At 46.6% G+C, this 18,604-nt stretch overlaps 2 protein-coding genes across 4 annotated transcripts; one reads left to right on the top strand and one right to left on the bottom strand.

Moving 5' to 3' along the window:
• The first annotated feature begins 316 nt into the window (after positions 1 to 316).
• On the top strand, positions 317 to 4,458 carry rabep2 (rabaptin, RAB GTPase binding effector protein 2). The gene is made up of 12 exons (XM_028411849.1): positions 317 to 572; positions 1,688 to 1,843; positions 1,925 to 2,007; positions 2,078 to 2,422; positions 2,556 to 2,651; positions 2,750 to 2,848; positions 2,922 to 3,038; positions 3,125 to 3,203; positions 3,307 to 3,318; positions 3,463 to 3,617; positions 3,755 to 3,871; positions 3,949 to 4,458. Exons 1-12 carry the CDS (start codon positions 527 to 529, stop codon positions 4,051 to 4,053), a joined length of 1,410 nt encoding a protein of 469 aa, XP_028267650.1. The 5' UTR covers positions 317 to 526; the 3' UTR covers positions 4,054 to 4,458.
• Positions 4,459 to 5,292: 834 nt separating this feature from the next.
• atp2a1 (ATPase sarcoplasmic/endoplasmic reticulum Ca2+ transporting 1) lies at positions 5,293 to 16,427 on the bottom strand. 3 transcript variants are annotated; one of them, XM_028411819.1, is made up of 26 exons: positions 16,297 to 16,427; positions 16,074 to 16,210; positions 15,625 to 15,642; positions 15,360 to 15,442; positions 13,216 to 13,320; positions 12,448 to 12,586; positions 11,459 to 11,539; positions 11,288 to 11,373; positions 11,052 to 11,207; positions 10,810 to 10,951; positions 9,821 to 9,987; positions 9,642 to 9,730; positions 9,458 to 9,560; positions 9,245 to 9,376; positions 8,833 to 8,958; positions 8,528 to 8,746; positions 8,342 to 8,453; positions 8,036 to 8,259; positions 7,735 to 7,955; positions 7,455 to 7,657; positions 7,284 to 7,369; positions 7,057 to 7,190; positions 6,853 to 6,970; positions 6,660 to 6,777; positions 6,301 to 6,349; positions 5,293 to 5,577 (listed from the first exon to the last, which is right to left on the bottom strand). In XM_028411819.1, exons 2-25 carry the CDS (start codon positions 16,189 to 16,191, stop codon positions 6,345 to 6,347), a joined length of 2,985 nt encoding a protein of 994 aa, XP_028267620.1. In that variant the 5' UTR covers positions 16,192 to 16,210; positions 16,297 to 16,427; the 3' UTR covers positions 5,293 to 5,577; positions 6,301 to 6,344. The 3 variants fall into 3 exon arrangements, with proteins under 3 accessions (XP_028267620.1, XP_028267619.1, XP_028267618.1); XM_028411818.1 differs by lacking the exon at positions 6,301 to 6,349; XM_028411817.1 differs by lacking the exons at positions 5,293 to 5,577; positions 6,301 to 6,349 and having other exon boundaries at positions 6,643 to 6,777.
• Between the last annotated feature and the right edge of the window lie 2,177 nt (positions 16,428 to 18,604).

The following is an 18,604-nucleotide window of genomic DNA, read 5'->3' on the forward strand; positions in this document are numbered from 1 at the left end:
AATTAATCTTACCAATAAGACCTTATATCTCACAACAAAGATCAATAAGATCAATCACATGTTCTCATTGTAATAATGACGTATCCTCATTATTATGAGTTAGTAAACTTATTCTTATGTTTATGATATTTGAGCATTGAGATACGAATGAATGATTAATCACATAAAAACACTTTTTTATGATGACACAATATCTGATAATTATGACAGAGACCCTCCGGTCTGTGGCTCGGTGACCTGGATCGGGCTCCGGGGGAGGATGTGGGTGTAGCAGCGGTAGCCAGACGTTGTTTTCTGGGTACTGACGGTGATAAAAGGCGGGTCAGGGCGCTGGACGCAGCCGCGGGCAGGCAGCTGGGAACAGGAAGGAGGTTGACGTGTTTTCCGCAGCTCGGACCGGGGAAAGTTGTTTCCTGAAGTTGAGCCTGTGTGGATAATTTTCCTGCTGCTCGCTCAGAATGACTTCGACCAGTTTTTTAGTGTTTTGGTAAAAAAAAAAAAAAGTTCAACTTTTGTTCTGCGTCCGATGGAGCTGTCAGGCGAGAAGATGAGCTCCAAGAGCGAAGACAGAGGTAAACAAATCACTTTAGCTAGCTAGCTGTCAGGATTAGCCGCGAGGAGAATCGCAAACCGATTTAACTCTTTAATTCCTGTGATTACTGACGTTCAGCCGTTTTCAGTGGGACCTGTTGCTGTTCAGGTAACACATAAACTGTCTGTTGTTAGCATTGTTAACCATAGGAATGAACGGACGCTGCTAGCTGCTAGCTAACACTCGGACTAAGTGGACTCCCTAATAATCCACCGAGAAATCAAACCAAAGCTTTAATAATTATCCCCACTCCGGGTTATATGGTGTCATAAAAGGTCTTTATGAGCTCAAACAAAACTGTATGAGCTTTAAAATGTCACAGAATATCCATAAACCTAATGATAAAGTACATATCATTACTGACATATGTAAACATTGGTCGATTTTACCACTTTAAACGCTTTTGTGGTCGAATGTATGTCGTATTAAACAATAAAGTGATCAGAAAAATATAAATAGTGGCGTGAAATGGTCTGAAATGTGCTGCAGCGTGAAGTGTAAACAGTCCAGTGAGGTGCAAGGACATTAAATGTGACTGTAGGTGTTTGAGTGAGTCTACTTAAAGGGACAGTTCACCACAAAACACAGGGATTATATGTTACCTGTGGGCTGCAGGTGACTTAAAGAAAAAGTCTTAGTAGTTTTGATCATGTTAAAAACCTGCACTCTGATTTAAGTCGGAGGCCACGCTTAGCTTTCACTTCCTAGACTGAGATTTCCTGACTCATAATGAAACCACAGAGTATTTGTGACACATTTCACCTTCATCTGTCCACAGCAGTTTAGAAATGACTCCTTCTTATCCAGGTGTTGCTTTGCATACTTCAGACTTTGACTGTTGTGATGACGTCGCTGATAAAGTGACCTTTCCTCTGTTGGTCATTAGAGGACATGTTTGGGTTTTCCTTTCCGTCCAGCAGATATTCTGTTACTTGCTTCTTACTTTCTAAGTAAGGGTTAATTAAAGCCTAATGAGCTGATGGATTCCTGAGACTTCACGACTATAAAGAACTGTTGTTTGTGCCGTAATTTAACTTATTTTCAGAGGCTCATTTTGTGTTTATTGTCCGTTTGGTGCCGGATATGTTTTTTCAGAGACAAGCCTGCAGGCCCAGCTAGCCGAGTGCCGAGCTCAGGTCGAGCACTGGCAGGGCGTGGCGACGATTTGCGAGCTGAGCAAACAGGAGGAACTGGCCGAGCTGCAAAAACAATGTGATCAAGAGATCCAGTCTCTGCAGGAGGCTCTCAGAGGTCTGTGTGTGTGTGTGTGGGTTTTACAGTAACAAATCTGCCTAAGGTTCTTGGTTCATCACAGTCTTCTTGCGTTTGCAGAGACGGCGGCGCAGTATGAAGCCAGGATAGCGGTTCTGCAGTCTCAGCCGGTGGAGTGGAGGAGAGCCAGCGCACAGAACCTGGTCAGTATTTGCTTCATTCTCTGAAAGTGTTCCCAGATATTTTGCATTGTTTAACATCTCCACCTCTTAGATTGACAGCAGGAAAACCAAGATGGATGCCAGCAGTGATTCCACTATCAACAGCCTGACGGACGAGGCGGCGGCATTGACGGAGCAGACAGCCAGCCAATCAGCAGAGGCGGAGGGTGAAGGAGCTCCGCTGACAACAGATGGTTATTTTGCACTAAGGAACTGTGACTCCGCCTCGCTGTCCTCCTTCTCCTTGGACACGCCGTCTCTCCCCAGGAAACTCCACGCTCAAGAAGACACCGACTCGCTTGTCTCCACAGGAACTCTGGTGCCTGAAGCCATTTACCTGCCGCCGGCTGGACACCGCCTGGTCACACACAGTGACTGGGACGCACTCAACACTCAGGTTCGAGTCTGCATCACACTGTTGAACAGCATCGCATGCAAAAATAAAAGTGTTTAATTTCGAAAGTGCTGCATGTCACAGTTGTGGTTGGTGGTTTTTTATTTTGACGAGTGTGTGTCTGTGTGTCGGTCAGCTGTCGGAGCTACGTGGTGAAGTGAGTCGGCTTCAAGTAGAGAAGGAGAAGCTGGAGAGAGAGCTGGACACACAGACCAACCACACACACAAACAGGTGGGAAACGCTGAGTGTGTGTGTGTCCACACTGCACACTGTTTGTGTAGATCTGTTTGCAGACTCACACACACACGTGTGTTTGTGTGTGTGTTCAGGTATCCATGCTGCAGGCTCAGGTCCACTCCTCAGAGGCTCTTCTCCAGGACATACAGAAATCATTCAGCCAATCACAGAACGCTGTGCAGAGCCGGCTGGTGAGTCACTGTGGACATTAAATCATGCTGGTTTTATTGTCGTGTGTGTGTTTAGATGTTTTGTTTTGTCCAGGCGCAGTTGTCTGTTTCTCAGAGGAAGATGTGCAACGAGCTGTCCAGGCTGAAAGGAGAGGAGGTGGAAGAGGAGGACGTACCGGACAGCAGCGCGTCCCTTCAGGCTGCGCTGCATGTACTGTTACCTCTACTTCAGTAATAATTCACTGAACATGACATGACACCTTTTTTAATTTGACACTTCTCTCCTCTCACCTGCAGGGGGCGCACTGTGAGGAGCGCCTTCGCATTGAGATCGTCCAGCTGAGGGAGCAGCTGGACACTCGGACAGAAGAAAACGGTCTGTGGCTCAGGGTTAATGATGATGTGTGGGATTTTCTGTGTCTGTGATGTCACACTGACATCATGTGTTTGTCTCTTTCTGCTGCTACCTGCGTCCTCAGAAGTTTTAGAGGGTGAGTTTGAACTCTCATGTTTTATTATTGGACCGCTAAGTGTAGGGTGACGTTTCATTCAGATTCATTTAACCTTCAATATCCGAGCTGATTTAAATGATTCATGATGAAATTTAACGGCGTCCTCTTCGTGGTCGTTTGCAGTGCAGCTTTCCAGTCTGAAGACGGAGACGGAGAGGATCCAGGCTCAGAAGGACCAGGTGCAGGCTGAGCTGCTGGCCTGCCGCACCGAGCTGGAAGCCCTGCGGGTGGCGCTGTCTCATGTCCAAAGCACCAACAAGTCCCTCAGCAGTGACAAAGTAAATCTGTTCTCCTCGGGACTCGTGTGCAGATATTAGCTGCTGATTGACCGCACAGATGTAGCTGAAGGTGCAGGTGTGTGTAGGAAGCCTGTGTGTTAATAACAATGAATCGACTTGGTCTGTGTGCTCGTCAGGCGGCGCTGCACCAACAGGGTCTGGAGCTGCGAAGTCAGGTGATCAGCCTGCGCTCTCAAGTTGAAACCAGCCAGACTGTCCAGAGGGACTTCGTCCAGCTGTCCCAGTCCCTGCAGGTAAAGAGACGGCCGACCGCGGCTGCAGTCAATCTGCCGAAATATATTTTTCCCTCACCTTCTCCTCCACCCTTCAGGTGAAACTGGAGCTGATCCGACAGGCAGAGACTCTGGAACAAGTCCATAAACTCCTGGAGGATGGAGGCAGTGAAGCTGCTCCTCCGCCCGCGGGCGATTCGTGAGTTTTAAAACCAAAGATTCATTAAGATTCCAGAGAGAGTGGGTCGATGGATGCCAGGTAATCCGTGTCACGCTCTGACTGCTGGATTCATGTCAGCTGGTGCTGCGAGCGCTGGAACACTGGACACACTCCTCACACAGAGACACACACTCTTATTGATCAGAGGAGTGTCAAAAGAAACCATTTGTGACCAAACTGATCTTGGATCAATACGTTTTTACCTGTACTAACACATTTATACTGTAAACTAATATATTGTGTTTGTAAAACTGACAGAGGAATACTGGATTTTACACAGACTCACTTATTATTATGCAAATAATCAATATATTATCGTCTCTGTGAAGAAGGACCTGAAAGCAGTGCAATAATGAAGCCATGTAAAATACAGACTCTCCCAAGTGAACTGCATCCAGATGTGGTTTTTATTATAAACATCTTTTTATTTCAGTATTAACACCCATGAAGTTAACTGGTTTTATATTATTTTTGATGAAGGAAGTAAAACTCAGTGAAGACATGTGAGCGTGTGATATTTTGTTTTTGTGTCTGAACTGACAGGTTGTCCTAATCAGATACTGAAGAACTAGAATTAATATTAACTGCATAATTACATACAGCAGGTGTGACTGGATGATGGGATTAATGTAGAAAATTCATACACAGACACGCTCCCAGTGACCGAGCTGTCAGCTCACTGTGGGCCTGATGAGAAGATCCAGAGACAATCTGTCATTTCTGAGGTTGATCCTGAGAGATTTCTGCAGCGGTCTGTAACCATGGATCAGACCTGGGTCCACCACCTCCAACCAGAGAGCAGAGAACAATCCAAACAGTGCAAACAGACAGATCCAAATCAGTGAGGTCTGCATCAAGGTGATGGTTTTCTGCTGCTGGACCACCTGGAAAAGGGTCACACTGTTACAGGGGCCGACTACACTGATCTCTGAGACAGCTACAGGAGGAAACCAACCAGATTCAGACCACAAGTCCACCATCATCCAACACCTGTTCACCTGATCTACACCCTCACACTGACACCTCTCCAACAGGATGGAGGAGGAGGAGCTCAGTGGGAACACTTCCTGGAGGTCCAAAGGATGCTAGACCTAGAGATCATAAGACTCAGTCTAGTTTTGACACTAATCCCCTCTTACTGTTCAAATATCTTGAAGGTTTGATGCGTCCTTTATGAGGTGCTGCTGATGATACAGTTAAAAATTTGAACGCTGACACCAGGTTTCTTTAATACACATCTTTATTCTTTAAGAACAGAATAGTTTTAATAACTCTTTCACTATATATTATTTTCAGTACATACACAGAAAAATATTTTGCAGCTTTTTTTGGTGTATTTTCAGATGGCTTATGTGTTTCAGGTCACATGAGGTTTGGATCAGGTGACTGTTGGCTGGCTCTCATTCAGTCGGAGCGATCAGCCTTCTTCTTTCCACCATCAGTGTCTCAGTGCTCTCTCTCTCTCTTCTTAAGTCGCTTTCTGCCTCGCTCCACCTTTACACTTTCCCTGAAAAGAAAAAACAAACACTCGTTATAAAGGCAGTGAATTTAGAGCAGGTTGAAAAGCACTGTTTCTGTTTAAATGTAGGAAGCAGAAAATGCTGGTTAATAGCGACACTTGTGGCCATAAAGTGAACTGCAGTTAGCCTCCTGTCTGACAGAGCAGTAGCCTACGTTAACTTTACATCATACTGTTTATCTCACAGTATAATGACGATAGACTGTTTAAAAGTTAGCATGCTGCGGAGCTAAGCTGTGGCTAACTGGCTAACCCCTGTTATACACATATGTGTTTAGCTGATGAAGTAAGCTAGGCGACTACATCTAGTTAGATATTAACAAGCTAGCTTAGCCAGGTAGCCACATCTTTGCTAACTGCGCGAGTCATTTCATAACATTAGCTAATGAGTTTGAATGAATCAGATGCTGAATCTAGAATGTGATACAGTTGGCTAGCAAGCTAACATTAGCTGTTGGCGCACATAAGCTCTGTAAAGTTTATGTTTGTGTAGCAGTTCATGCTAGCTTATTTCTTCAAATAGGATGTTTACAGCAGAAACGTATCCATGTTAGCAGGCAAGCTAAAGTTAATAGGTCCTTCACACAGAACTCAGTCCGCAGGAAGTCAGAGAAATTCTTATTTTTTAAGCTGACAGACACTGCTGGACTTAATCCAGATGGATTAGCGTCATGCACGATGCAGCGATTTTAAACCTTCAGCTTGAGTCACCTTGTTTTGTTACAGGGGGGGTTTTGGAGGAGGGACAAACAGGTTTAGGCTGAAAGATTGTCAGAAAGGGAACAGTGAAGAAGAAGGTCGTCCAGATTAGACAACAGAGTAAACAGAGATTAGAGGGAAAAGGGTGAGAAAGATTTAAAACTGTCAAGAATAAGAGTGACAGGAAGTGAGGTTAAAATACATTCAATTATGAGGTGAATTATTCCATTATATGATTGTAACAAATATAATAAATAATCTGTCATGTTTCACATCACAAATTATAATCCCATCATGATGTATAGTTTATCGTAACACAGCTGGTGAAATGTTGTCACTCATACGTGATGCCTGTCAGATTTTCTTCTTACCCTCCAGGTATGTGCGAGCCACAAACTTCAGGAGCTCGTCCAGCAGGATGACGGGGAAGGAGAGCTTCAGCACCATCATCCACTGCTCCACGTTCAGATGGGTGAGCTTGAAGATCATCTGTGGACGACAGCAACAGCAGTGAGACACAGTGAGTGATTGTGTTTAGGTGACGAAAACATGCAGAGGACTCACAGGCAGGGGGTCGACGTAGATGATCATGAAGTGAAGGGACATGGAGAGACTCATGGCCGCCACCAGCCAGCCATTGCTCCAGGGGGGCATGCGCACCAGGGACTGGTTCTCAGACAGGCTGAGGTAGAGGAGGGTTAGTCATTGTACAATGTTCATAAAATAACATCTCAGGTCAAAGTACCCACAATGCCCCGTGTGTCAGACCTGTTCAGAGCGTTGCACATCTCGATGGTGACCAGCACAGACAGAGCCATGGTCATCGGAGGAGCGGCCTCGAACACCTCGCAGTGGATGTTGGCGAAGTCCTCGTTCTCCTCGCTGCACTGCATGAAGTGAGACTGATGGAGGGAGACAGGAACACATGACATGTCAGCATCCACGGAGTGTGTTTGTAAAGATGTGCACACACACATCAGAGAGTTAATACACACCAGCTGGTGGAAGGTGACCATGGGGCCCTCATCACAGTACAGGAACCACCAGGCAGCAGCGGCCACGGTGGCAGCACCAACATAACCTGGACAAGGTGTTATAATGTTAAATGTCCAAGGATTACATTAAGGACTGAAGTGGATGAAACCACGGTAAAAAAAATGATCTACCTCCGATGGTCAGGTATCTGAAGAAGAGCCAGCCAGAGATGAGGGGCTCTTTGGGGGAGCGGGGGGCTTTGCCCATGATGTCCAGATCAGGTGGGTTGAATCCGAGTGCGGTGGCAGGAAGTCCGTCAGTCACGAGGTTGACCCACAGAAGCTGGACGGGGATCAGAGCCTCGGGCAGACCCAGGGCAGCGGTCAGGAAGATGCTGAAGGGCAGGAAGGAGGAGGATGTTAACAGTGACTCCTGTCGCACACTGTCACATTAACAGAGTGATGTACTCACCAGACGACCTCGCCTACATTGGAGGAGATGAGGTAGCGGATGAACTGCTTCATGTTGTTGTAAATGGCTCTGCCTTCCTCAACAGCAGACACGATGGAAGAGAAGTTGTCGTCAGCCAGGACCATCTCAGAGGCAGACTTGGCAACGGCAGTGCCAGAGCCCATGGCGATGCCAATCTCCGCCTTCTTTAGGGCGGGGGCATCGTTCACTCCGTCACCGGTCTGTGTGTAGAAGAACACAGGGGATGTGTCAGTGTGTGGAATTTATATGAATGAATGACAGCAGCAGTTTTTGTTCCCACCATGGCAGTGATCTCATCGAATCCTTGCAGGAACTCAACAATCTTGGACTTGTGGGACGGTTCCACTCTGGCAAAGCAGCAAGCCTTTCGGACAGCATTCTTCTGCTCATATGGAGCGAGGTCATCAAACTCGCGGCCAGTGAAAGCCTTGGAGGTGACGTCCTCATCCTCGGTGAAGATGCCGATGCGGCGGCAGATGGCCACAGCTGTACCCTTGTTGTCACCTGGAATGGGGTGGAAGAGGTTTATTGTGTCTTCCCTGTTCAGTCTGGATTTATTCCACAGTTTGAATGTTTGTTCACTGACCGGTGATCATGATGACGCGGATGCCAGCGGCCCTGCACAGCTGAATGGAGCTCATGACTTCTTTACGAGGAGGGTCGAGCATGCCGACGCAGCCCACAAAGGTCAAGTCAGTCTGATGACACAAAAAGTAGGAATCATCTACTGCACCATTTCCCCTGATTAAAAAAAACAAAGTTCCTCACCCACCTCGTACTCTGCAAACTTGGTGGAGTCCTCGAGGTTCATCTCCTCTTTACTTATTGGGCTGTCGCAGGTGGCAAGAGCCAAGCAGCGGAGGGTGTCTCGCCCGGTGCCCCACTCCTTGATGACTGACATGATGTGGTCTTTGACGGGCCCTGTCAGCGGCACTCGGTTGGTGCCAACACGAATGTAAGAACAGCGATCAATGACTCCCTCTGGAGCGCCCTGATGACACAGAACAGATCGTAGTGATTTCTGGCTGTATTTGTTTTGTATGTGTGTGTGTGTGTGTGTGTGTGTCCCACACTCACTTTGACAAACATCTTGTTTCCAACAGGAGCTTTGGCAGACTTAGCAGGAGAGCAGTACACTGACATGGACTTCCTGTCTCTGGAGAACTCCAAGGTAAACTCCTTCCTCATCAGCTGCTTGATAACCTGTCAAGAAGCAGGGGTGTGCACCAAAACAGCTGAAGGACACCAAAATGCTTCTACAGCTTCAGAGCAGAACTGCAGAGAGTGTATGGCTACAGGTGAGCTTTTAAAACATGGGTACTGAGACTAAACGTGCCTGGACCTGTGAAATAAAAGCTAAGCTAACCTAGCAATGTGATTATAAACCAACCCACATCCAGGAATGGGCGCTGGGTTTAAGTGTTTAAGTGACCACAAAATCATGCTAGCTAACATGCTAACAGAGGTTTCCCATCTTTGATGTACTTACACCACAGCAGGCGTTTGCCCTCTCCACCTTGGACAGGCCGCGCACTTCAGTGTTGAACACATTCATCTTCTCCACCAAACAGGACAGGGCTGTCTCTGTGGCCTCGCCCACTTTCTCGTAAATACCCTTAGACTTCATCATAAAGAGAGAAACAAACCGTGAGTACATTTTTCTGTTACTGGTTCTTAAACTGTGATAGATGTGTCTGCAGACCTCGTTGTAGTCCAGAGAGGAGTCGTTGCACAGAGCGCAGATGGTGGCCAGCTCAACCAGCCCGTCGAACTGTCCGCACTTCACCAGCGAGCCATTTTTCGTCCTGATGGAAAAAGCTTGAGTGTTTAGTATTTAGCTCAGTTCCTGAGCAGTAAAGTTTGGATGTGGTGGTCATGTGACCTACACTTCTCCTTCGGGGGTGTACTTTGAGCCTGAGATGTCAAACTGACTCAGAGAAACGTTGTCTCCGTCGACTTTATCAATGATGAACATCTGCATGTAAACAAACACACAGTCAATCCTTTTCATCTGCTTTTCATTCACCAGCACTGGCTTATGATTTATTCAAAGTTGTGGACCCACCTTCGTCACACACATCTGGTTGGTGGTGAGGGTTCCAGTCTTGTCGGAGCAGATGACGGAGGTGCAGCCCAGGGTCTCCACAGAGGGCAGGCTTCTGACGATTGCGTTCTTCTTGGCCATGCGACGAGTTCCCAGAGCCAGGCAAGTGGTGATGACAGCAGGCAGACCTGGGATGGACGGAGGTACATCATAAAGCGGAGGATAGGATAAGTAGGTCTGTACTGATTCATAATTTTTGAGCTTCCATTGCACGCTAGGATTAACAGGAGAACTAACTAGCTAGTGTTTGTTTTTAGCCTAGCATGGACCTCAACATCCCATTTTCCCAAATCACACTAAGGGCTGGAGGCCTGGTCCTCATAGCCAGCTGGTCATCATGCCGGTTGGTTATTGGCCCCTTTGGCAGTGGTGGTCCCTGCACAGTCTTTAACACATCAGCCAGAGCATTCTCGTGGGAGGGGCTGCGGCCTCGGAGGGGGATCGGTGTCCAGATTCTTGGCAAAAATCAACTGTGCAAACAAAACAGCGCAAGAAGGTTCTGGAGACTTTCCAGTTCAGTGACATTATCGCGCATCTGTGTTTGCAGATGATGTTGTCCTGTTGGCATCATCAGGCTGTGGCCTCTGATGAGTGCTGGCAGCAGTCTACAGCTGACTGTGGTATGACGGGAGGGGGGGGGGGGGAATTAATGGAATTGACTGAAAAACAAACATCCTTATAGATCCAGAGTCTCCTGATAAGATGGTTTAGGCTCTTTATGAGGATGCTCCTTTAAGTTTATGTCAGACAAAAACCCAGATCACCCTGACGAGGTAATCCAGCTGGTCTAATCTGCTCACCAAATACAGCTAGAAGGTCCCAAATAGTGATAATTATTGAAGAGATCATTACTTGAAGTCAACTTGACAAGGATAAGTTTGAACAAAGTGGCCGGTGCATCATCTATGTGAGTTTGGGTAACTAACTAGAACATAATCCCCAGGGATTACCTTCAGGGATGGCAGCCACAGCCAAAGCCACAGCGATCTTGAAATAGTAGATGGCTCCGCGGAACCAGGATCCTCCATGGACGGGGTCATTGAAATGGCCGATGTTGATTATCCAGACAGCCACGCAGATGAGGGAGATGACCTGCAGGATGGGGGAGGCAGACGGAGGTGTGAGACATTGGCTTTCAAAGATTAGGTCTTAAAATGTTTATGAGGTGATAGAGTATCAGTGTCTCACCCACCTTGGAGAGCTGCTCTCCAAACTCATCCAGTTTCTGCTGCAGGGGGGTCTTCTCCTGCTCAGTGGCAGCCATCTGATCACGGATCTTACCGATCTCAGTGGAGACACCGGTGGCGACAACGATACCGGTAGCTTTACCGGCTGCAATGTTGGTGCCCTGAACAGAGGGAGGCAAAAATCATGAGTCAAAGAATGATGGACGTGACAAGGTCAGGTGACGGCGGTATAAAGACTCACGGAGAACAGCATGTTCTTCTTGTCCTGGTTGACGGCTCGTGGGTCTGGGACAGCATCGGTGTGTTTGATCACGCTGACAGACTCGCCTACAGACACAAACATCCGTCAGAGCAGGCGGCGAATGACTAAAAACACCTTTTTTTCAGTTTGGTCAGGTGCTGAAACACGTACCGGTGAGAATGGACTGGTCAACACGCAGGGTGGTGGATTTGATGGAGATGATCCTGATGTCAGCTGGAACTTTGTCACCAACTGCAGCCACACACAGAGAAAACAGACTCTTCATTAACATGCATGTACATGTAAGCTCCTATCTGAAGGGTTTTATTGGTTTGGCAGCATTACAGCAGTATGGAGGAGGAGGAGGAGGAGGAGGAGGAGGTGGGGGGTGTGGGGGGGTCGCTGGGTTGATTGACTGGTTTTAACACCCTGGATAGATAGTGTTGTTGTTGAAAACTGATACCACAGAGAGAGGGAGAGGGAGAGGGAGACCTTGGGGAGATCATGAAATGAAAAGAACAGGTGTACAGCAAACAGAGGGACGGGGACAGACTTTTATAATCAAGCTTTTCTTCACACACACAGGTCCTCCTCCTCCTCCTCCTCCTCTTTGTCTTTGCAGCTTCCTTAAAAGGACCCACATTCATTTACATCAGCGCTCGTGTGATCATGCATGTGACATGAGCAGAGTGGAGGATGTAGGGAAGCCTGATGTGTGCTGGACTACTGTGACAAATGAAGCAAGTGTTGTTTCTTCAACTTTGTGAATCCGTACGCACAGCTGCTTTGAACAGAGGAATGAGTTGTACCCTGAAACATGTTAGCATGTCGCCTCAGTGTGTGTTTTAAATGAGTTTTTGGTCAGATATGTGACATAAGGTCTAATAAATCCCACTGATGATTTACTGTCTGAAAACAGGGTTCCATGCTAACAAGTGGCTGAATAGGGCTACAAACGATGTCATTAAAGGTCATGAAGGTGTTTGTACTGTAGAAGAGGTCAGAGCAGTAAACTTGGCGGTGCTGATGTTGAAGTCATGTGACCGTGCTGTAGCTGGTTTATAGCGCAGCATTAGCTTTCAGCTGCAGATTTGTAGTTTGAACCTTTGACACCAGTTGGCTGAAGGAACTCTGAGTCCTCCATGATTGGTCAGTCTTACCGGAAACCTCCACAACGTCTCCGGGAACGATCTCCCTGGCTTTGATTCTCTGCACGCTCTTCCTGTCCGCCCGGTAAACTTTGCCCATCTCAGGCTCGTACTCCTTCAGGGCCTCGATGGCGCTCTCTGCGTTACGCTCCTGTCACAGAAAACAGATGGTCATTTTGGTGACGGTAACAGGATGCACATACGCGGTGTATATAAACAGACTGCCTGACAGCCTTCCAGCCCTCAGTCAGCACCTCGTTGCAGCGTCCAGCCCTGATCGGCAGGTTGATGAAAGACGCCCGTGTCAGGCTGTGGTTCCTTCCAAGGCTGCCCCTGATCGCCTCAAAGTGTAAAGCCCGACTTATGCCAGCTGCCCTCCCCCTCTCAGCTCTCCTCCAAACCCCCCATGTGTGAATCCTTGTGCATAGTTTCCAAATGACTGCCGCAGGGTTGATATGAACCCCCCCAACACACACACACACTCTGGGCCCACGGTAACGTGATCGTCCCTCTGTATTTTTACTGTGGATTGCACAGTGTGGATTGTAATGAAGCAGACTGTGAGGACCCCCCCGGTCTGTTGGCTTAACCTTTCACCTTTTCACCTCCTGCTCACGTCATCCCTCCTGCTGGGGCCACGAGGTGTGTGTGTGTGTGTGTGTGTGTGATTTATAGTGATTCTATTTAGGTGTGTGTGTTAAAGATGGCATTCAGCAGCAGGTATGTGTCCTTGTGATTACAATTGTTCCTCTGTGTGTGTGTGTGTGTGTGTTCACTGACCTGCCACACTCCAACAACAGCATTAGCGATGAGGATGAGGAGGATGACAAAGGGCTCCACGAAGGCAGTGACAGTTTCTTCTCCTTCTTCAAACCAAGCCAGCACCTGACCACAAACACACACACACATAAGTTTGTTTCTTATATAAATGACTTAAATTTCACCTCATTCATTCAGCATACATGGATCAATATCCCCACGATGTTACCCTCTTTAAACATTACAGAAAAATTAGAATTTGCACAAACACAGTAAAAGATTCAAACCTAGAAACCCCATGTTTAATCACACTAAAAAGTCCCCATGAAGACAGCTTTGATGTTTTGGTATCTGATCAAACGGAAAGGTTATTGATTTATTATTTAATGTCCAATGATCGTTCACTTTATCGATTTTCTCTATGTTAATCAATTCTACTACATTTTTACAACACAGGATGACTGTCCTGAATATTGAGCTAGTATTCAGCTGGGCGGGGCTTATTTAACCCTTTGGAGCTGACCAATCAGAGCAGACTGAAGAACACGTGAAGATTTGTGCAGTTTTGTTGCTGCATTGAATGTTCTGTATTGAATTAGCTCATCATACCTGTGTGTGTGTGCTGCACCTGTTGCTCAGGGTGACAGTCTTTTACTGCTGACTAGCATAAAACATAAACATAAATTTGTCACGTCGAGGAGCTATTTATGACCCGGCGGCGTATCCAATGACATTTGTCACTGCTGTGTCGTCCTGTGTGTGAAATATTTGTCTTTTGTGCAGCCCTAACACGTGTGGGTCCCTGTGAGTCCCATGTTCTGTTTCGGAAAGGCTGCGTGTTGACATTGACACAGATTAGTTGCAGGCCAGCAGAGCGCAGCTCTAACCTGAGGAGAGTCCTCCTCCTGTTTGAGCTCTTTCCATGTCATTTTTTTAAAAGCGTCCCTCTCTGCTCTGTCTTCTTTCAATCGATCTCCAGAGTGTGAGTCTGTCAGCGTGTCATGCTAGAACATTCCTGTGTGTTTATGAATAGGATGAGTGTGTATTTGCAGCATTTAGTGTTCTCTCTGAATCTATCGCTCTCCTTTGTCATCGTAACACACAATGCCATTGTGCAACCCAATCCTGCCTCGTTCCTTCCATCCCTGACCTTTGTCCAAGGATACAGTTTCTCGTTCTGGCTTGAGACTTTCTTAAAATAAAGCTCACACACACAGACACACACACACACACTGCCTCTCTCTTTCTTTCTCTCTCTCTTTCACACACACTCGCAGCGCGCAGGCCTTCTAAGGCCATGGTGACAGCTGTACATGGAGTTCAGAGGGCAGAGCGTGACGATTCAGACAATGCGAGCAAAAACGTTTGTGTAGAGCAGCATAGACAGAGAGGAACTGCCCCTGTGTGTGTGTGTTTCTTTTGGTTTTCCTCTTTTCGTACTGTTATCAGGTCAGTTTGTGTATAAAAATATGCAGTGACAGAGCAGCTAACACACAGCAGCAGCGTTTGGTTTGAGATTTTTGTGTTTTCCTTTTTTTTCCTTTTTTTGGAAGTAGTTCGGCCCTTTTTGCTGCATCTCCAGGTGACTTCTTTTAAAATTGTATGAGTCCAGTGTGTGGGTTATTAAACGCCACATTTTGGTTAACACATATGTTTGCACCTTAACTGAGCATCCGGGCACTTAGCCTGAGGTCACCTGACCTAGGTGGGTGGGAATAGAAAAATCAGATGAAGATAGAGACTATGGTTTGGTTAAATTATGTGCTGGTGGCATATGTGTACATAGTCGTCACTTCTAAGGACTAAAAGTTATCAGTTCCATGTTTCCTGGTGTCCCAAAGGTTTCTGTCAGTTCAGTCAGTGTGTGAGACTCTAACAGTCACCATGTTGGCACTGGCTGCCTAAACTCCCAGTTAATCCAAATGCAGGCAAAGAGGTGGAGGTTTTTTTCATGGGCTTCACTTTGCTTCAAAACAGTCATGGCCCTCACTATTGTTGGATTGATTGATACACAGTTGTATCTGGATTAAAGTCCCATTGAGATCTGTCGAAAAAGGTCGGACGTCCTTTTGAGCAGGGGAAGTCTGAGCTCTGTCTGAGTTTAAATCAGTCACAGCTGTTTCTGTAAATGTCAATCATAACATGTAAAGGAAGAACAAACTCACAAAAGAGATGCAGGCAGCCAGCAGCAGGATTCTGACCAACAGGTCCTCAAACTGCTCCACCACCAGCTCCCAGATACTCTTTCCTGATGAGGAGGACACACACACACACACATACAGAATCAACCACAGGTTTACAGATGTGTGTGCTCTGATCGTTGTTGGTGTTGGTGTCAAACAAACAACTCGTCATCACAGTAAGTGGGAAAAGGTGTGTCAGTGAGGAGCATTCAGACATGAGTAATCGAAAAGCTGAGCGCGGACTCACCCTCCTCTGCTGGCAGCTCTGCAGGTGAGGAGAGACACAGAAAAATATAAAAGTCAGTAAACTGAAGATTTGATGCAACAGTAAGAACAAAAACAAAGTTTTCCCTGATGTTCAGAAAGCTACGATTACGATAGGATTCTCAGCTCAGGTGTGATTAATCAGGACTTTGTGCGTCCTTATGGAGGTCATGCAAAAGTCGACCTTGACTCAAGGATGAACTTAAAAATGCAAACAAACGATCTTCAATCTAAACTGAAAGCAGAGTCCTTTAGAAACGTGACACCCTGAAGCACCTGCTGCACCCACATAACTCTCAGATACTTTCCCTTAATTAGACCATCATTACACTCAGACCTGCTGCGCCCCCCTTCCTGCCTTTTACTCCCTTTGCCTCAACTTCCATCCACCCATCACCATCACCACCACCACTCCTCCTCCATCACCCTCACCGTTGAAGCCATACTTGTCCAGACTCCTCTTCACCTGATCAGGCGACAGGCCGGTTTCTTCGGTGACGCCGAAGTAGGACAGGACATCGGCGGACTCCTTGGTGTGTGCATCCTCCATCCTCGCAGAAACGGAGAGGCTTCAGGACACAAAGGGACAAAACAACAACACTGAGCCGCCTGACACACGGACACTCTGAACAAATGTGCATTCACACACACACACCACTTTCTGGAAGTGTGGGATCAGAAGCCGGTAACCCCCTGCGTTCACACTTGCTGTCTCTCGCCCCCTCTCTCTCTCTCTCTCTCTCTCTCTGGGCTGTTGCTCTCCTCTCGGAGCCCTGGACTGACAGAAAGTGCAACCCGGCAAACTTTCCTGAAAAGTTTTATACAGATGAAAAAGTGGCCTCATTGGTGCTCGCTCTCCATGCACTCGCCTCTGATTGGACAGGAACGTCACAAATAGGTGGGCAGGGATGGCCCTGTGGTAAAGAATAGGCCGAGAGGAGGTGGGGGGGTGTTTGGGGGGGGGAGAGAGGGCAACAACTGCAGAGGGGGTCTGCTGCCCTGAGAGCTGAAATAAGATGTGCATAAGGGATTGTGCACGGCCTCTTTCTGAATGAGAGGCAGGGGACACGGCCTCACGTGTCGGAACTAATCAAACTAAATCACATTATTCAAACCTCAGTTACACAGACCAGGTCCAGCAACATCTTAGACCTCCACCAAGTGTTTGAGAAGCATTATTGCTGTTGTTATGGTAACCACTGAGCTCCTCCTCCTCCATCCTGTTGGAGAGGTGTCAGTGTGAGGGTGTAGATCAGGTGAACAGGTGTTGGATGATGGTGGACTTGTGGTCTGAATCTTGTTGGTCTCCTCCTGTAGCTGTCTCAGAGATCATAACCCTGGTCCAGCAGCAGAGAACAGAGACCAATCACCTTGATGCAGACCTCACTGATTTGGAGACTCGGTCATTGGGAGTTTGTTGTGGATAACTGCATGGACACGTTCCTGGGAGACACCAGCTCTGAGCTGATGTACCTCAGTAGATCATGACATGGATCTCCTGACCAGCCTTTCAGGATGGGGGGTCAGAAGGAGCTTGCTCCACAAGTGACAACACAGTTATTGCAGGATAGGAGAAGGATGAAGGGTGTAGTGCTGCTGGAGAGGAGGGACACCAGTGATTTCAGCAAAAGCTTTTTTTATTGAACTTTTCACCTTTATTTATAACACCAGTGATTCACACTCATTGATTGTGATGTGTTGGCAAAATACTGAATTTTACATTTGTCCTTATAAATTGCCTTATTAGAGCTAATCTGACTGGAAACGTGTACATGTCAGATAAAGACGAACTGCAGCTGGATCACACTCATAGAAGGTTATTGTTTGCAGCCACTTTATGCCTGGTGGAATTTGTAGGAGTTGAAGGACACTTTTAAGATATAAAAGATGCCTCCTGCTCGGTGGAGAACCACTGAGAGTGGTGTTAGACCTGTTTCTGTGTTTCATCTAATAAAATATAACTTTTCAGTGATCATCCTCTCTCCATCTCTCAGCTCTTCCTTTGGCCCGCCTTGGGTTTCCCCCTCATACATGTTGTGTTGTTGTGCGTCCGGCTGCAGCAGTGCAAAGCTCAAGGTGGCTCACTGACATTTAGCTCAATCTCCCTTTGGGATCAGGTTACTGTGGCTCATTCTAAGCACTGTGCTCTAATGCTAATAAAACACTGCAGTGATAATGCTGCAGAGGCACACACACACACAGAGTGCTGTTACACAATTCCTAAAACACAAGTTTGAGATCATTACCTGGGAGGAAAAGTCGTGTGTGTGTGTGTGTGTGTGTGTGTGTGTGTGTGTGTGTGAGGAGATTTTCAGTCATGGTTCCACTTTGTTAAAAGTCTTTTTATTCTCAGCGGCTCCTTGTTGTATTTTCTGTCCTTGATTGTTGACGTAAAGATATTTAAAGTCCTGGGGACAGACAAGTGGGAGGACACAGTCCTCCTAAAACTGGATGTCCTCCACTGTCGACCCCTCAGCACCCTGCAGCCTCTTAAATGACATCAGGTCACAATTAAGTTACTAATGTGTTAATGAGTTTGGAATCGTTTAAAGTGTTTTTTTTTTATTTTCTTTGTCTGATGTTTTGTCCACAAAATGGAAAAAATGCTTTAAAAGTCACTAAAGATTTTTGACCAATAGGCAGAATAATTGTATTGATTGATTGAATTTCTTAACTGTTAAATTAATATATTAATTGTCGCAGCTATTCAGTCTGAAAGTCTGACTTTTGATTGTAGGTTGCTGATAAATAATATACAAAAAAGTAAACACTATGCTATGCATAAAAACGATAATAACTCTCTTACTAACAGCGCCACATGTGGCTGTTAGGTGAACTGCAGTTGTGTGCCGTCCTGCACTGTTGTGTTACACTGTTTGTTTAGTACTGCAGCTACCATATAGTTTTGTCTTTATATAGTTTACCTGATAATTAGGGCAAAAAGTGACATGTGTGCTATGTAG

The sequence above is a fragment of the Parambassis ranga genome, chromosome 8 (assembly GCF_900634625.1).
Source record: "Parambassis ranga chromosome 8, fParRan2.1, whole genome shotgun sequence".
In the NCBI taxonomy this organism is placed as follows: Eukaryota; Metazoa; Chordata; class Actinopteri; family Ambassidae; genus Parambassis; species Parambassis ranga.